Raw genomic sequence first — 14,877 nt, forward strand, 5'->3', positions numbered from 1 at the left:
TTAATAGGGGTGGTCTCACACATGCTCCATGACTGTCTTCAAGCCAAACCAGGTCTCTTTCACTGTGGGTAAGATCTGATTGGCCAGCAGAAGGAACTCATATCGATCTGTGTCTCCCAGTTCAAATTCAAATGATTATTTGATTCCAGAGTCATAGGACCAGTCAATGCTTCCTCCACTGGCTTGGTCTGAAGGGCAAATGAGAATAAAGTCTGGTTATACTATTCCCACTGGCCTCTCACAGCTATGTGACCTCTATATTAAGTTCCAGCACTATCAAAAATAAGTCAGGGTCGGAGCGCCGGGACAGGACTGAGGTTGGCGGCGTGAACACAGCCTGCAGGGCGTTGGTGCACCGCGGCTGGCCGGGAGAGAGTCCGGGGAGGGGTCTGGACCTGCCGAAGAGGCAAGAGACTTTTACGTCCCTCTTTCTGTTTCCTGGTGCACGAGGAGAGGGGATTAAGAACGCTGCTTGAGAGAGCTCCAGGGATGGGCGCGAGCCGCGGCTAAGAGTGCGGAGCCCAGAGACGGACATGGGACGCTAAGGCCGCTGCTGCCGCAGCCAGGAGGCCTGTGTGCGAACACAGGTCACTAGCCACACGCCCTTCCGGGGAGCCTGTGCAGCCCGCCACTGCCAGGGTCCCGGGATCCGGGGACGGCTCCCCCGGGAGAGCGCTCGGCTCACCTCAGGCTGCAGCGTCACGCCGGCCTCTGCCGCTGCAGGCCCGCCCCGCACTCCGTGACCCTCCCTACCCCCCGGCCTGGGTGAGCCAGAGCCTCCGAATCAGCGGCTCCTTTAACCCCGTCCTGTCTGAGCAAAGAACAGACGCCCTCCGGCGACCTACACGCACAGGCGGGGCCAAATCTAAAGCTGAGCCCCTGGGAACTGTGAGAACAAAGAAGAGAAAGGGAAATCTCTCCCAGCAGCCTCAGAAGCAGCGGATTAAAGCTCCACAATCAACTTGATATACCCTGCATCTGTGGAATACTTGAATAGACAACGAATCATCCCAAATTAAGGAGCCCTGTGGATGAAAGGCTCTTGGTGCTGCAGCCAGGAGTCAGTGCTGTGCCTCTGAGGTGGGAGAGCCAACTTCAGGACACTGGTCCACAAGAGGCCTCCCAGCTGCACATAATATCAAAAGCAAAAATCTCGGAGAGATCTCCATCTCAACGCCAGCACCCAGCTTCACTCAACGACCAGCAAGCTACAGTGCTGGACATCCTATGCCAAACAACTAGCAAGACAGGAACACAACCCCACCCATTAGCAGGGAGGCTGCCCAAAATCATAATAAGTCTACAGACACCCCAAAACACACCACCAGACGTGGACCTGCCCACCAGAAAGACAAGATCCAGCCTCATCCACCAGAACACAGGCACTAGTACCCTCCACCAGGAAGCCTACACAACCCACTGAACCAACCTTAGCCACTGGGGACAGACACAAAAAACAACAGGAACTACGAACCTTCAGCCTGCAAAAAAGGAGACCCCAAACACAGTAAGATAAGCAAAATGAAAAGACAGAAAAACACACAGCAGATGAAGGAGCAAGATAAAAACCCACCAGACCTAACAAATGAAGAGGAAATAGGCAGTCTACCTGAAAAAGAATTCAGAATAATGATAGTAAGGTTGATCCGAAATCTTGGAGATAGAATGGACAATAGAATGGACAAATTGCAAGAATCAGTTAACAAGGACCTAGAAGAACTAAAGATGAAACAAGCAACAATGAACAACACAATAAATGAAATTAAAAGTACTCTAGATGGGATCAATAGCAGAATAACTGAGGCAGAAGAACGGATAAGTGACCTGGAAGATAAAATAGTGGAAATAACTACTGCAGAGCAGAATAAAGAAAAAAGAATGAAAAGAACTGAGGACAGTCTCAGAGACCTCTGGGACAACATTAAACGCACCAACATTCGAATTATAGGGGTTCCAGAAGAAGAAGAGAAAAAGAAAGGGACTGAGAAAATATTTGAAGAGATTATAGTTGAAAACTTCCCTAATATGGGAAAGGAAATAGTTAATCAAGTCCAGGAAGCACAGAGAGTCCCATACAGGATAAATCCAAGGAGAAATACGCCAAGACACATATTAATCAAACTGTCAAAAATTAAATACAAAGCAAACATATTAAAAGCAGCAAGGGAAAAACAACAAATAACACACAAGGGAATCCCCATAAGGTTAACAGCTGATCTTTCAGCAGAAACTCTGCAAGCCAGAAGGGAGTGGCAGGACATATTGAAAGTGTTGAAGGAGAAAAACCTGCAACCAAGATTACTCTACCCAGCAAGGATCTCATTCAGATTTGATGGAGAAATTAAAACCTTTACAGACAAGCAAAAGCTGAGAGAGTTCAGCACCACCAAACCAGCTCTACAACAACTGCTAAAGGAACTTCTCTAGGCAAGAAACACAAAAGAAGGAAAGGACCTACAATAACGAACCCAAAACAATTAAGAAAATGGGAATAGGAACACACATATCGATAATTACCTTAAATGTAAATGGACTAAATGCTCCCACCAAAAGACACAGATTGGCTGAATGGATACAAAAACAAGACCCATATATTTGCTGTCTACAAGAGACCCACTTCAGACCTAGAGACACATACAGACTGAAAGTAAGGGGATGGAAAAAGGTATTTCATGCAAATGGAAACCAAAAGAAAGCTGGAGTAGCAATTCTCATATCAGACAAAATAGACTTTAAAACAAAGACTATTAGAAGAGACAAAGAAGGACACTACATAATGATCAAGGGATTGATCCAAGAGGAAGATATAACAATTGTAAATATTTATGCACCCAACATATGTGCACCTCAATACATAAGGCAAATACTGACAGCCATAAAAGGGGAAATCGACAGTAACACATTCATAGTAGGGGACTTTAACACCCCACTTTCACTAATGGACAGATCATCCAAAATGAAAATAAATAAGGAAACACAAGCTTTAAATGATACATTAAACGAGATGGAGTTAATTGATATTTATAGGACATTCCATCCAAAAACAACAGAATACACATTTTTCTCAAGTGCTCATGGAACATTCTCCAGGATAGATCATATCTTGGGCCACAAATCAAGCCTTGGTAAATTTAAGAAAATTGAAATTGTATCAAGTATCTTTTCTGACCACAACGCCATGAGACTAGATATCAATTACAGGAAAAGATCTGTAAAAAATACAAACACATGGAGGCTAAACAATACACTACTTATAATGAAGTGATCACTGAAGAAATCAAAGAGGAAATCAAAAAATACCTAGAAACAAATGACAATGGAGACACAACGACCCAAAACCTGTGGGATGCAGCAAAAGCAGTTCTAAGGGGGAAGTTTATAGCAATACAAGCCCACCTTAAGAAGCAGGAAACATCTCGAATAAACAACCTAACCTTGCACCTCAAGCAATTGGAGAAAGAAGAACAAAAAAACCCCAAAGCTAGCAGAAGGAAAGAAATCATAAAAATCAGATCAGAAATAAATGAAAAAGAAATGAAGGAAATAGCAAAGATCAATAAAACTAAAAGCTGGTTCTTTGAGAAGATAAACAAAATAGATAAACCACTAGCCAGACTCATCAAGAAAAAAAGGGAGAAAACTCAAATCAATAGAATTAGAAATGAAAAAGGAGAGGTAACAACTGACACTGCAGAGATAAAAGAGATCATGAGAGATTACTACAAGCAACTCTATGCCAATAAAATGGACAATCTGGAAGAAATGGACAAATTCTTAGAAATGCACAACCTGCCAAGACTGAATCAGGAAGAAATAGAAAATATGAACAGACCAATCACAAGCACTGAAATTGAAACTGTGATTAAAAATCTTCCAACAAAGAAAAGCCCAGGACCAGATGGCTTCACAGGCGAATTCTATCAAACATTTAGAGAAGAGCTAACACCTATCCTTCTGAAACTCTTCCAAAATATAGCAGAGGGAGGAAAACTCCCAAACTCCTTCTACGAGGCCACCATCACCTTGATACCAAAACCAGACAAGGATGTCACAAAGAAAGAAAACTACAGGCCAATATCACTGATGAACATAGATGCAAAAATCCTCAACAAAATACTAGCAAACAGAATCCAACAGCACATTAAAAGGATCATACACCATGATCAAGTGGGGTTTATTCCAGGAATGCAAGGATTCTTCAATATACGCAAATCTATCAATGTGATAAACCATATTAACAAACTGAAGGAGAAAAACCATATGATCATCTCAATAGATGCAGAGAAAGCTTTTGACAAAATTCAACACCCATTTATGATAAAAACCCTGCAGAAAGTAGGCATAGAGGGAACTTTCCTCAACATAATAAAGGCCATATATGACAAGCCCACAGCAAACATCATCCTCAATGGTGAAAAACTGAAAGCATTTCCACTAAGATCAGGAACAAGACAAGGTTGCCCACTCTCACCACTCTTATTCAACATAGTTTTGGAAGTTTTAGCCACAGCAATCAGAGAAGAAAAGGAAATAAAAGGAATCCAAATCGGAAAAGAAGAAGTAAAGCTGTCACTGTTTGCAGATGACATGATCCTATACATAGAGAACCCTAAAGATGCTACCAGAAAACTACTAGAGCTAATCAATGAATTTGGTAAAGTGGCAGGATACAAAATTAATGCACAGAAATCTCTGGCATTCCTATATACTAATGATGAAAAATCTGAAAGTGAAATCAAGAAAACACTCCCATTTACCATTGCAACAAAAAGAATAAAATATCTAAGACTAAACCTACCTAAGGAGACAAAAGATCTGTATGCAGAAAATTATAAGACACTGATGAAAGAAATTAAAGATGATACAAATAGATGGAGAGATATACCATGTTCTTGGATTGGAAGAATCAACATTGTGAAAATGACTCTACTACCCAAAGCAATCTATAGATTCAATGCAATCCCTATCAAACTACCACTGGCATTTTTCACAGAACTAGAACAAAAAATTTCACAATTTGTATGGAAACACAAAAGACCCCGAATAGCCAAAGCAATCTTGAGAACAAAAGAAGGAACTGGAGGAATCAGGCTCCCAGACTTCAGACTATACTACAAAGCTACAGTTATCAAGACGGTATGGTACTGGCACAAAAACAGAAATATAGATCAATGGAACAGGAGAGAAAGCCCAGAGATAAACCCACGCACATATGGTCACCTTATCTTTGACAAAAGAGGCAGAAATGTACAGTGGAGAAAGGACAGCCTATTCAATAAGTGGTGCTGGGAAAACTGGACAGCTACATGTAAAAGTATGAGATTAGATCACTCCCTAACACCATACACAAAAATAAGCTCAAAATGGATTAAAGACCTAAATGTAAGGCCAGAAACTATCAAACTCTTAGAGGAAAACATAGGCAGAACACTCTATGACATAAATCACAGCAAGGTCCTTTTTGACCCACCTCCTAGAGAAATGGAAATAAAAACAAAAGTAAACAAATGGGACCTAATGAAACTTAAAAGCTTTTGCACAGCAAAGGAAACCATAAAGAAGACCAAAAGACAACCCTCAGAATGGGAGAAAATATTTGCAAATGAAGCAACGGACAAAGGATTAATCTCCAAAATTTATAAGCAGCTCATGCAGCTTAATATCAAAAAAACAAACAACCCAATCCAAAAATGGGCAGAAGACCTAAATAGACATTTCTCCAAAGAAGATATACAGAGTGCCAACAAACACATGAAAGAATGCTCAACATCACTAATCATTAGAGAAATGCAAATCAAAACTACAATGAGATATCATCTCACACCAGTCAGAATGGCCATCATCAAAAAATCTAGAAACAATAAATGCTGGAGAGGGTGTGGAGAAAAGGGAACCCTCTTACACTGTTGGTGGGAATGTAAATTGATACAGCCACTGTGGAGAACAGTATGGAGGTTCCTTAAAAAGCTACAAATAGAACTACCATATGACCCAGCAATCCCACTACTGGGCATATACCCTGAGAAAACCATAATTCAAAAAGAGTCATGTACCAAAATGTTCATTGCAGCTCTATTTACAATAGCCCAGAGATGGAAACAACCTAAGTGTCCATCATCGGATGAATGGATAAAGAAGATGTGGCACATATATACAATGGAATATTACTCAGCCATAAAAAGAGATGAAATTGAGCTATTTGTAATGAGGTGGATAGACCTAGAGTCTGTCATACAGAGTGAAGTAAGTCAGAAAGAGAGAGACAAATACCGTATGCTAACACATATATATGGAATTTAAAAAAAAATGTCATGAAAAACCTAGGGGTGAAACAGGAATAAAGACACAGACTTACTAGAGAATGGACTTGAGGCTATGGGGAGGGGGAAGGGTAAACGGTGACAAAGCGATAAAGAGGCATGGACATATATACACTACCAAAAGTAAGGTAGTTAGCTAGTGGGAAGCAGCCGCATAGCACAGGGAGATCAGCTCGGTGCTTTGTGACCGCCTGGAGGGGTGGGATAGGGAGGATGGGAGGGAGGGAGACGCAAGCGGGAAGAGATATGGGAATATATGTATATATATAACTGATTCATTTTGTTGTGAAGCTGAAACTAACATACCATTGTAAAGCAATTATACTCCAATAAAGATGTTAAAAAAAATAAAAATAAAAAAAATAATAAGTCAGGCCCCTATCTGCATGGACATTGAGAACAGGGATAGCTTAGTAGAGGGCCATGCTTATGAAAAAATACAAGATTAATTTGAAAAGCAAAAGGTGTTACTCAAATGGACACTATACTTAGCCTTCCTTTGGTGTTCTTAGGAGCCTCTGGCTTCACCCACCCATTTGGAATCCTGCCTGCTCTCCTACTGGCATCTTCTACAGCTTAGGGAGGCTACACCACTTCCTTCTTCAGTTGGGTGCTAGGTGTAAACATTGTTTCCTCTGGTGGGAGAGAAGGGATTACAAATAGAGGAAGAGATTTGGTCCCTGCTCTCAGGGGACTTTCAGTATAAGGATGGAACAGGCTTTGCTCTGATAACAAATAACATGCCCAGCACCTATATGTGTGAGTAAAACCAACAATGTGCACCTGTGTAATATGTGGCCACTTACATGACAAATGATAAAGGAAGGTAGCATTAGCCTACAAAGACTTCTGACAATCATGACTCAGAAGAGCTAAGCAATAGGTCGGCTCTGAGGCCCATCCGAGGGAGGGCAGGTAGAGGTCAAATGGAGTCACCTAATCCCTAAGAATGGGGCTGAGCAAAGGGGAAGACCAGGGAGGTTATACCAGGGAAAAGTAGGACTAGTGGTTAATATTGGGAATTAACACTATGAACTCGTGTGTCTTGTGTCTTTGCCTTCACCCACAGCAGCAGTAGTAGCACCTGGTAAATAACAAACACCAAATGGCTGCTGATTTGAACTGAATTTTCCTGGGTACCAAAATTACTAACTTATACCTTTGGTGTGGTCACATGACACAGATGATCCCACTAAGAGGTCCACAGTGGACTGGCTTCAGATTGAATCCTGACTCTGCAAATCATTATTTGGGTGACCTAAGACAGTCACTTATCTGAATCCCAAACGTTTCTTCTGTCAAATAAGGATAATACTACTACTTACTTCATAGGGCACTGAGAATTAAATAGGATAATATAATGCTCATGATTCGATCAATTGTTGAGTGCTTATTAAATGTGTTAGACGTTATGCTAAATTGGTTTATTTAATCCTCACCTGTGTCACAAGTAGATATTAGTATTAGTCCCATTTTACAGATGAGGAAATCTCAGAGAGATTAAGTGAAGGAGATGGGATAATATATGTAGAATAGGCATTCAGTAAATGTCAGTTGTGATTATAATCATCATTATCAATAAATGACTAAGATTCCATCAGGAAAGTTGGACCACATTAAGGATCAGAGGTATCTGGAGGAGAGTAGTTCACCAGGAAACTAACAAGCAACATTTATATAGTGCCTTCGAGTTAGTGAACTCTTTTATTCTACATTCTATCTTTAGAGCTTCTCAACAACCCATTTCATAGATGAAAAAACCAAGGGAAGCTGGTTTGAGTGACTGGGCTTGAGTGACCTGCCCAAGGTTACTTGGTTCCAAAGTGATGGAACTATAACTCAAACCCAGACCTCTCTCCCCAAGGTCTGTGTTTTATTTCCCCCTGAGAAAGGCTCAAGTAACAACTTCTGGACCAAACACCTGTTGTGATGCAGCTCCTTATAGACCTTTCCAGATGAGAAACTGCCCAGAAAATGTCTCACCCACCACAGACGTCCAGCCATGTCTTGGGTGGAGCGAAGCAGGTATTCAGCCCAGAGCTGCATACCAATCAGGGGCAAGAGGCAAAAAGTACTTAACTGGGACTCGTTCTTAGAGGCAGTGCTTGTCCAAGCTGGAATGAGGCCAGAATCAAGGATAACAGAGTCAGCTCTGGACAGAGATGCAGCAAGAACTTGATTAACCATTAATGGTCACATTACAAAAGATCAGACAGTAAACCCTATACTTGTCTGACATTTGCTTAATGGAAGTATCTTCAACATCTGTGACTTTACCAAAAAAAACATACTAAATGTAGGCCTTTCAAGGTCTACAGTACTTGTAAATACCTCAGAAAAGGAAGGTGGAAAACTAGATTCCTTGTAATAAAATGGCTGAGACCCCATGTATGTGTCTCAGGGGCAAATGATGCCATTCTGCTGATATTCTGAACTCGAGCCTCCACTCAGAGGTGGCCAACAGGAGAAAACATGTTTTCCTCAGCCTCAAGTGGCCATAATGGCCTTCTACCCCACTGTCACCACAGCCCTCCTCCCTGGAGGTTCTCCCACCAAAGGGGAGGACATGGAACACAGTTAAAAAGGTCTGGGCAACTGTAAGATCAGTCTTCCCAGAGAATAGCCTAAAAAATATGTAGATAGAGCTCCAAAGCTGTTCATTACATTTGACTTGAGAATCGCCTAAAAGAAAAAGAAGTTTGTGCCAATATGTTCATAGTAGCACTATTTAGCAAAAAGCTGAAACAATCCAAAGGCCCAATAACTGGGATATAGCAGTATAATTGAATAACAAATACCTAGAGCGGAAATAACATAAAACTATGTAGGAAATGTACAATGGAATACTACTCAGCCATAAAAAAAATGAAATAATGTAATTTGCAGCAACATGGATGGACCTAGAGATTATATACCAAATGAAGTCAGAAAGATATACCATATGATAGCACTTATATGTGGAATCTAAAATATGACACAAATGAATTTATCTATGAAACAGAAACACACTCACAGACATAGAGAACAGACTTGTGGTTGCCAAGGGGGATGGGAGAGGGATGGATTGGGAGTTTGGGATCAGCAGATGCAAACTATTATATAGAGAATGGATAAACAACAGGTACTACTGTATAGCACAGGGAACTATATTCAATATCCTGTGATAAACCATAATGGAAAAGAATATGAAAAAGAATATATATATGTATAACTGAATCACTTTGTTATACAGTATAAGTTAATACAACATTGTAAATCGATTATACTTCAATAAAATAAATTTTGGGGCTTCCCTGGTGGTGCAGTGGTTGAAAGTCTGCCTGCCGATGCAGGTGACACGGGTTCGTGCCCCAGTCCAGGAAGATCCCACATGCCGCGGAGCGGCTGGGCCCGTGAGCCATGGCCGCTGAGCCTGCGCGTCCGGAGCCTGTGCTCCGCAACGGGAGAGGCCACAACAGTGAGAGGCCCACGTACCACAAAAAAAAATAAATAAATAAAATAAATTTTTTAAAGAACTATATGGGAAATGATGTTACATGAAAAAAAGCTAAACGCAGACATTGATTACAACTAGATAAATATATTTGTGTTCAATGACAAAACATTAATGAAATTGAAACTGATAATAAAGTATAATCATTATTAGACTCTTTTTTCTATGAAGTTTTAAAAATACATCATAATAGCAAAAAAGAAAGAGAGAAAGAGAGAAAACCATAATCTGGAAAAAAAGAGAAACTTTCATGCTCTGAAATATTACCAAATCCGTAGTTTTGGGATTTCCATTAAGTGTTCTAGATATGGTGAGTAAACTATTACTCCTCTGCTCTCCAAGACTCCCATTAAGAAAACCATGACTGGGACCTCCCTGGTGGCACAGTGGGACCCAGGTTTTATCCCTGGTCCAGGAAGATCCCACATGCCGTGGAGCAACTAAGCCCATGCACCACAACTACTGAGCCCACGTGCCACAACTACTGAAGGCTGTGCGTCCTAGAGCCTGTGTTCCACAACAAGAGAAGCCTCCGCAATGAGAAGCCCGCGCACTGCAAGGAAGAGTAGCGCCCGCTCACCACAACTAGAGAAAGCCCACATGCAGCAACAAAGACCCAACGCAACCAAAAATAAAATAAATTTTTTTTAAAAATCAAGTATGCTTTAAAAAAAAAAGAAAAGAAAAGAAAACCATTACTAACAAGTGTGCTCTCCCTCAGATTCCCACCATCACCCTCTTACAGATAGAGCTACGTCAGTGTCCCCAGCATGTCAGCACACTCTCCTCTTGTTCAAGCCTGATCTGCCCACCTCTGCTTATCCCTTTCTTGCCCCTATTCTCCCCCTCTTTGGAACAGCACTGCCTTGGTCATTTCTTCTCTCTCCTATATCTTCCACCTCTCCCTCTCTATTGTTCCTTTTCCCACAGTCAATAAACAAATCTCTTATCTCAAAAACAAAACCCTCCATTCCTCTCTCTCCTTCCCTTCTCATCCATGCTCCTCTGAAGAGTAGTCTACTCACTGGGCCTCCCCTTCTCCCATTCCATGTACTCCTCCAGTAACCCTCACTCTTCTGAAACTGCTCTGGTTACAGTCACCATAAGCTAGTAATGAAAACCCAATGGTAAATGTTCTGTCCTTTTCACATTTGACCTTTTTGTGACCTTTTTGTCATTGTTAACCACTGCCTCCTTCCCAACAATTGCTCCTTCCCTGATTTCTGAAATGCAAGGTTTTTGGCCTCTCTGCCCAGCCCTGCTGCCATATCCTCCATCATTGCTAACCACTTCTGCTGCTTAACATCTTACTCCCCTCCTCTGTCCAGGGCTTTTCCCACTTCAGATGACCTCCTTGCTCTCCTGTTCCAACCACCTTCCCTGTGTCAACTACCCTTAAATCTCTCTCTCTGCAGAATCCCAGGGGTATACAGCCCAAAGCCTACAGGACATCTCCACTTGAAAACACCACACTTATCTCAACCTCAGTATGTCTAGAGCTGAACTCATCTTTCCAACCCCACCCCTCCTTCACCTTCCTGGATGTCTCCCTCAGTTAATGGCACCATTCAATGACCATCAGTGAGAAACTCTCCACTTCTGATAAACGACAAAAAACTTTTGATTTTACCTTGTAAATGTCTCCCTTCATTCCTCACTGGCACTGCTGTAGTGTGAGCCATCATCTCTCCTCTGAACTCTTCCTGCTCTTCTTGTGGGATGTTCCTACTTCTAGTCCATCATCACCACATCCTCCATGTTGCTGCTAATGTGTTTTATCTAAAACACAATGCCTCAGTGCGCTCGCTGCCCTGCTGAAAATGCTCCAATGGCTTCCAGAATCCTTTGGGTTAAAACCTAAATTCTTTAATATGGCACACAAAAACTTGAACTCCCCCAACTCTTGTTACCACCTTCATTCCTTCTTGTAGTTCACAGAGCCCATCATGCAGTTTCACACATCTGTGCCTTTGCATGTGCTGTTAATGAGCCAGAATGTCCCATTCCTCTTCCCCTTCTCTAGCCTTCAAAATCCTGCCCTCTTCCTAGATGAAATCAAATCCCCCCAACTTTCTAATACTTTTGTACCATGTATAGCCTACTATTGCACATATCATACTAAAGCTTTTCTTCCCATTCATCTCCCATATTAAACACTGAGTTCTCTGTGGGTTCATTTTGTCTCCAGTACTTGGAGACAGGTATATAATCATATACAATGATTAGCACATAATATATGCTCAATAAAAGCGTGTGTTTTAGGCACAGTGGGTGCCTAAAAAAGTCATTTGTTTCCAAAGGATCCATGGGCATGGGAGCACTAGGGAACTCCTGGGCATTCAACTGTGGGGTCCTGAGTTTCTGGCTTTGTCCATAACAAAGTGAGGGGATTCCTTTGGAGGACTAAGAATCTGCATGTGGGTGCATTAGGATTTCCAACAGCGCTGCAGTCATTTCTTGTTCTTATCTCGATTTACTATGGGAGAGAGGAGCATCGGGAAGTCTGACAGCAGGCTCCAAGCTTTATACCTGCCATTGCCATTACTCCTGACATGTCCTCCTCTTTGTTTCCCCAAGCTCTGCATGGACAAATGGCTGCAACAGGGTCTATCCACTGAAACCTCTGGGTCCTCTTAAGAGTTGCACCCATTCTGTCCCCACATACAGTCCATGGGTTTACTTATGGTGTGAGCCTCTCTTAGTCAAGAAATGGGTAATTAATAAAAGTGGTAACTTAGGTCAGAGTCTTGATAAATGCCCATTTTCAGGCAAAGAAATTCCACATAATGAGAGTGAGCCATTAAGGATCAGGACAAGCAGAGCAGAGAACACACAACTCAAATATTTAGGAAGTTCTTTGCTCTAAATACCACATAGTAAGTATATCATGGAGGAGATCTAGCCTTGCCGAAGAAAACTGTGTTAAGTTTGGGTTCCCTGCATTTTTAAGGCCTACCCGTTTCATGTCAGAGCATTTAAAGGCTTTGACCCCAAATCACATGGTGCCTGCTATCTTAGTGGGTCATTTGTAAAAACACGTTAGATACTTACAGATGACTGAGCAGACAGGTCCCATTTTGTACTTGGTGCTGTGCAGGCTTGTCAGAGACTGGGCAGCCTTTTGGGCCACTTCATTTTAGAGTGAGAGAACCAAGGAAAGGTGGATAGATAGTGCTTGTCTCTTGGAAGAACAGATGCCCAGTTGCAGAATGTAGAATGGGACAGTCTGATGAACTGGACTCTGGTTAATTAAGCACAACACCCTTTTTGTTTCAACCATTTTCACTGGGAAGTAAGCACAAGTTCACTTCTGTTGGCTCTGAAAATACAACAGACCCTCGTTGTTTATTTGATCTTTCAGGTTCTTGCAATAAATACACCGGGGTCATTATTTTGCCACCAGCTCTCCTTGTTCAGGAGTGTGGATGGAAATAGGGTGGGAGTAAGGGGCTAAAGAGAATGTGTACTGACTCAAGGATGTATCCAGGAAGTTGGTTTTCTTTTTTAAACTAGATCCCTACATTGGCTTATTTCCCTATGATTGTCTCTTTTTCCAAGAAGTAGAGCTCAGGAAAGTATTTTCCATTATTTGAGGGTTCCAATTTTGACTGATTGAGGCTTTACTGTCCTTGCTAGGGATAAATGTAAGGTCTTGAACTTGGGTCCAGGAAAACGACTGTACAATTACCAGATGGGGGAAACCTGGCTCAGCAGAATACTCAGAGAGCCTGGGGGTTTCGGCTGTCAATGAGCCCAACATGAGTCAACGGCACGACGCCACTGCCAAAAAACTAATGTGACCCTCAACTGCATAAGCTGGATGAGGGCAGTTACGGTCATGCTCTGCGCTATGCTTGTTAACCCCACAACGCGAGTTTTACATTCACTTCTGAGAGCTGCCCTTGAAGAACACAGACAAATCAAAGCATATTCGTAAAATAGCAACCAGAAGGGTGAGGGAAGTTGGGGACATATTCTGAGGGCTTGAAGGGACGGGGGTACTTAGCAAGGATAAGGAAAAACCTAGGAGAAGCAGATTACTACCTTCAAGTAATTAATGAATTTGTCTCTCAAAGGGAAATAAACTTACTCTCTGGAGCAAGACGATAAACCAGGGCTGGTATGTGAAAACCATAAGCAGAAGGCTTGAGCTCAAACAATCAAATCTGCCCCAACATGGAAAAGGCTCCCTTGGAGGCAGGGAGCTATCCAATCATAGGCTGGATGACTATATGGTAGAGATTTAAGCACCAGGTTTAGGTAACGTAAGGTTATCTAGAGCTACTAAAAGTACCTTTGATATTCAACTCTGACATTCTCTCTCCCTTGATTCAACCTTCAGTGATAATATTCACCACCAAAACCCTGAAAACTGCCTTACAGGGGCTAAAATGCAACTGATAAGATGAAAGATACACCTTACACCTGAATTTGAATAATCTATTCCATTTCTGCTAGCTGCTGACAACAATCTAGTTGAAAGTAAACTGACCAAAAGGTCCCATCTCAGGGCTTATCTCTAATATATGGGTTTCAAAAACCAAGCCTAAAAGCCAAATTGGAAATATTTGCACATTCTCTTCAGCTGGGGTAGCACTTGCTCAATTATAAGCAGCCCCCTGAGATGTCACCATCTGACTTAAGGCTGCCACCAGTTTGCTCATTCCTGAAACAGGAAAGACGATGGAGGGTATCAAGTGATACCTTAGGGAAGTGTTTTATGCCCAGCATACACCAGTGCAGCATGATTACAGATCACAGAGCCAAAGACACCAGGAAGGTATAAGGCAAAGAGCTGAGAGGCAGCATTGCTTAGCATAGAGCAACTGACTACAGATCCAAGAGCTTCAGGTCCAAATCCAAGTGATTATTTCCTAAGCAACAGAAAACACATCCTGGGAATTTATAGTCGAATCAGGCTCCTGCTCATCTAGATAAAGGCAACAATAATTTCATGAATTCTATTTCCCAAGGAAATTTAATTTAGGCAAGTCTTTCAAACCTTTGCCTGTGTCACAATCTTCTCAGTGGTTGGACATATTATGTCTCATTCATGTTTGTAAC

General features: G+C 41.8%; 1 protein-coding gene across 1 annotated transcript in view; it reads right to left on the reverse strand.

Annotated features, from left to right (window-relative positions):
• The window catches only part of CPA2 (carboxypeptidase A2), a 28,288-nt gene continuing 13,411 nt past the window's right edge, over nucleotides 1-14,877 (reverse strand). The window contains 3 exon segments of the mRNA XM_060156685.1: nucleotides 1-188; nucleotides 12,865-12,942; nucleotides 14,445-14,451. Of these exon segments, the coding sequence (XP_060012668.1) occupies nucleotides 1-188; nucleotides 12,865-12,942; nucleotides 14,445-14,451 (273 nt within the window).

This window comes from Lagenorhynchus albirostris, chromosome 8, assembly GCF_949774975.1.
Source record: "Lagenorhynchus albirostris chromosome 8, mLagAlb1.1, whole genome shotgun sequence".
Lineage (NCBI taxonomy): Eukaryota > Metazoa > Chordata > Mammalia > Artiodactyla > Delphinidae > Lagenorhynchus > Lagenorhynchus albirostris.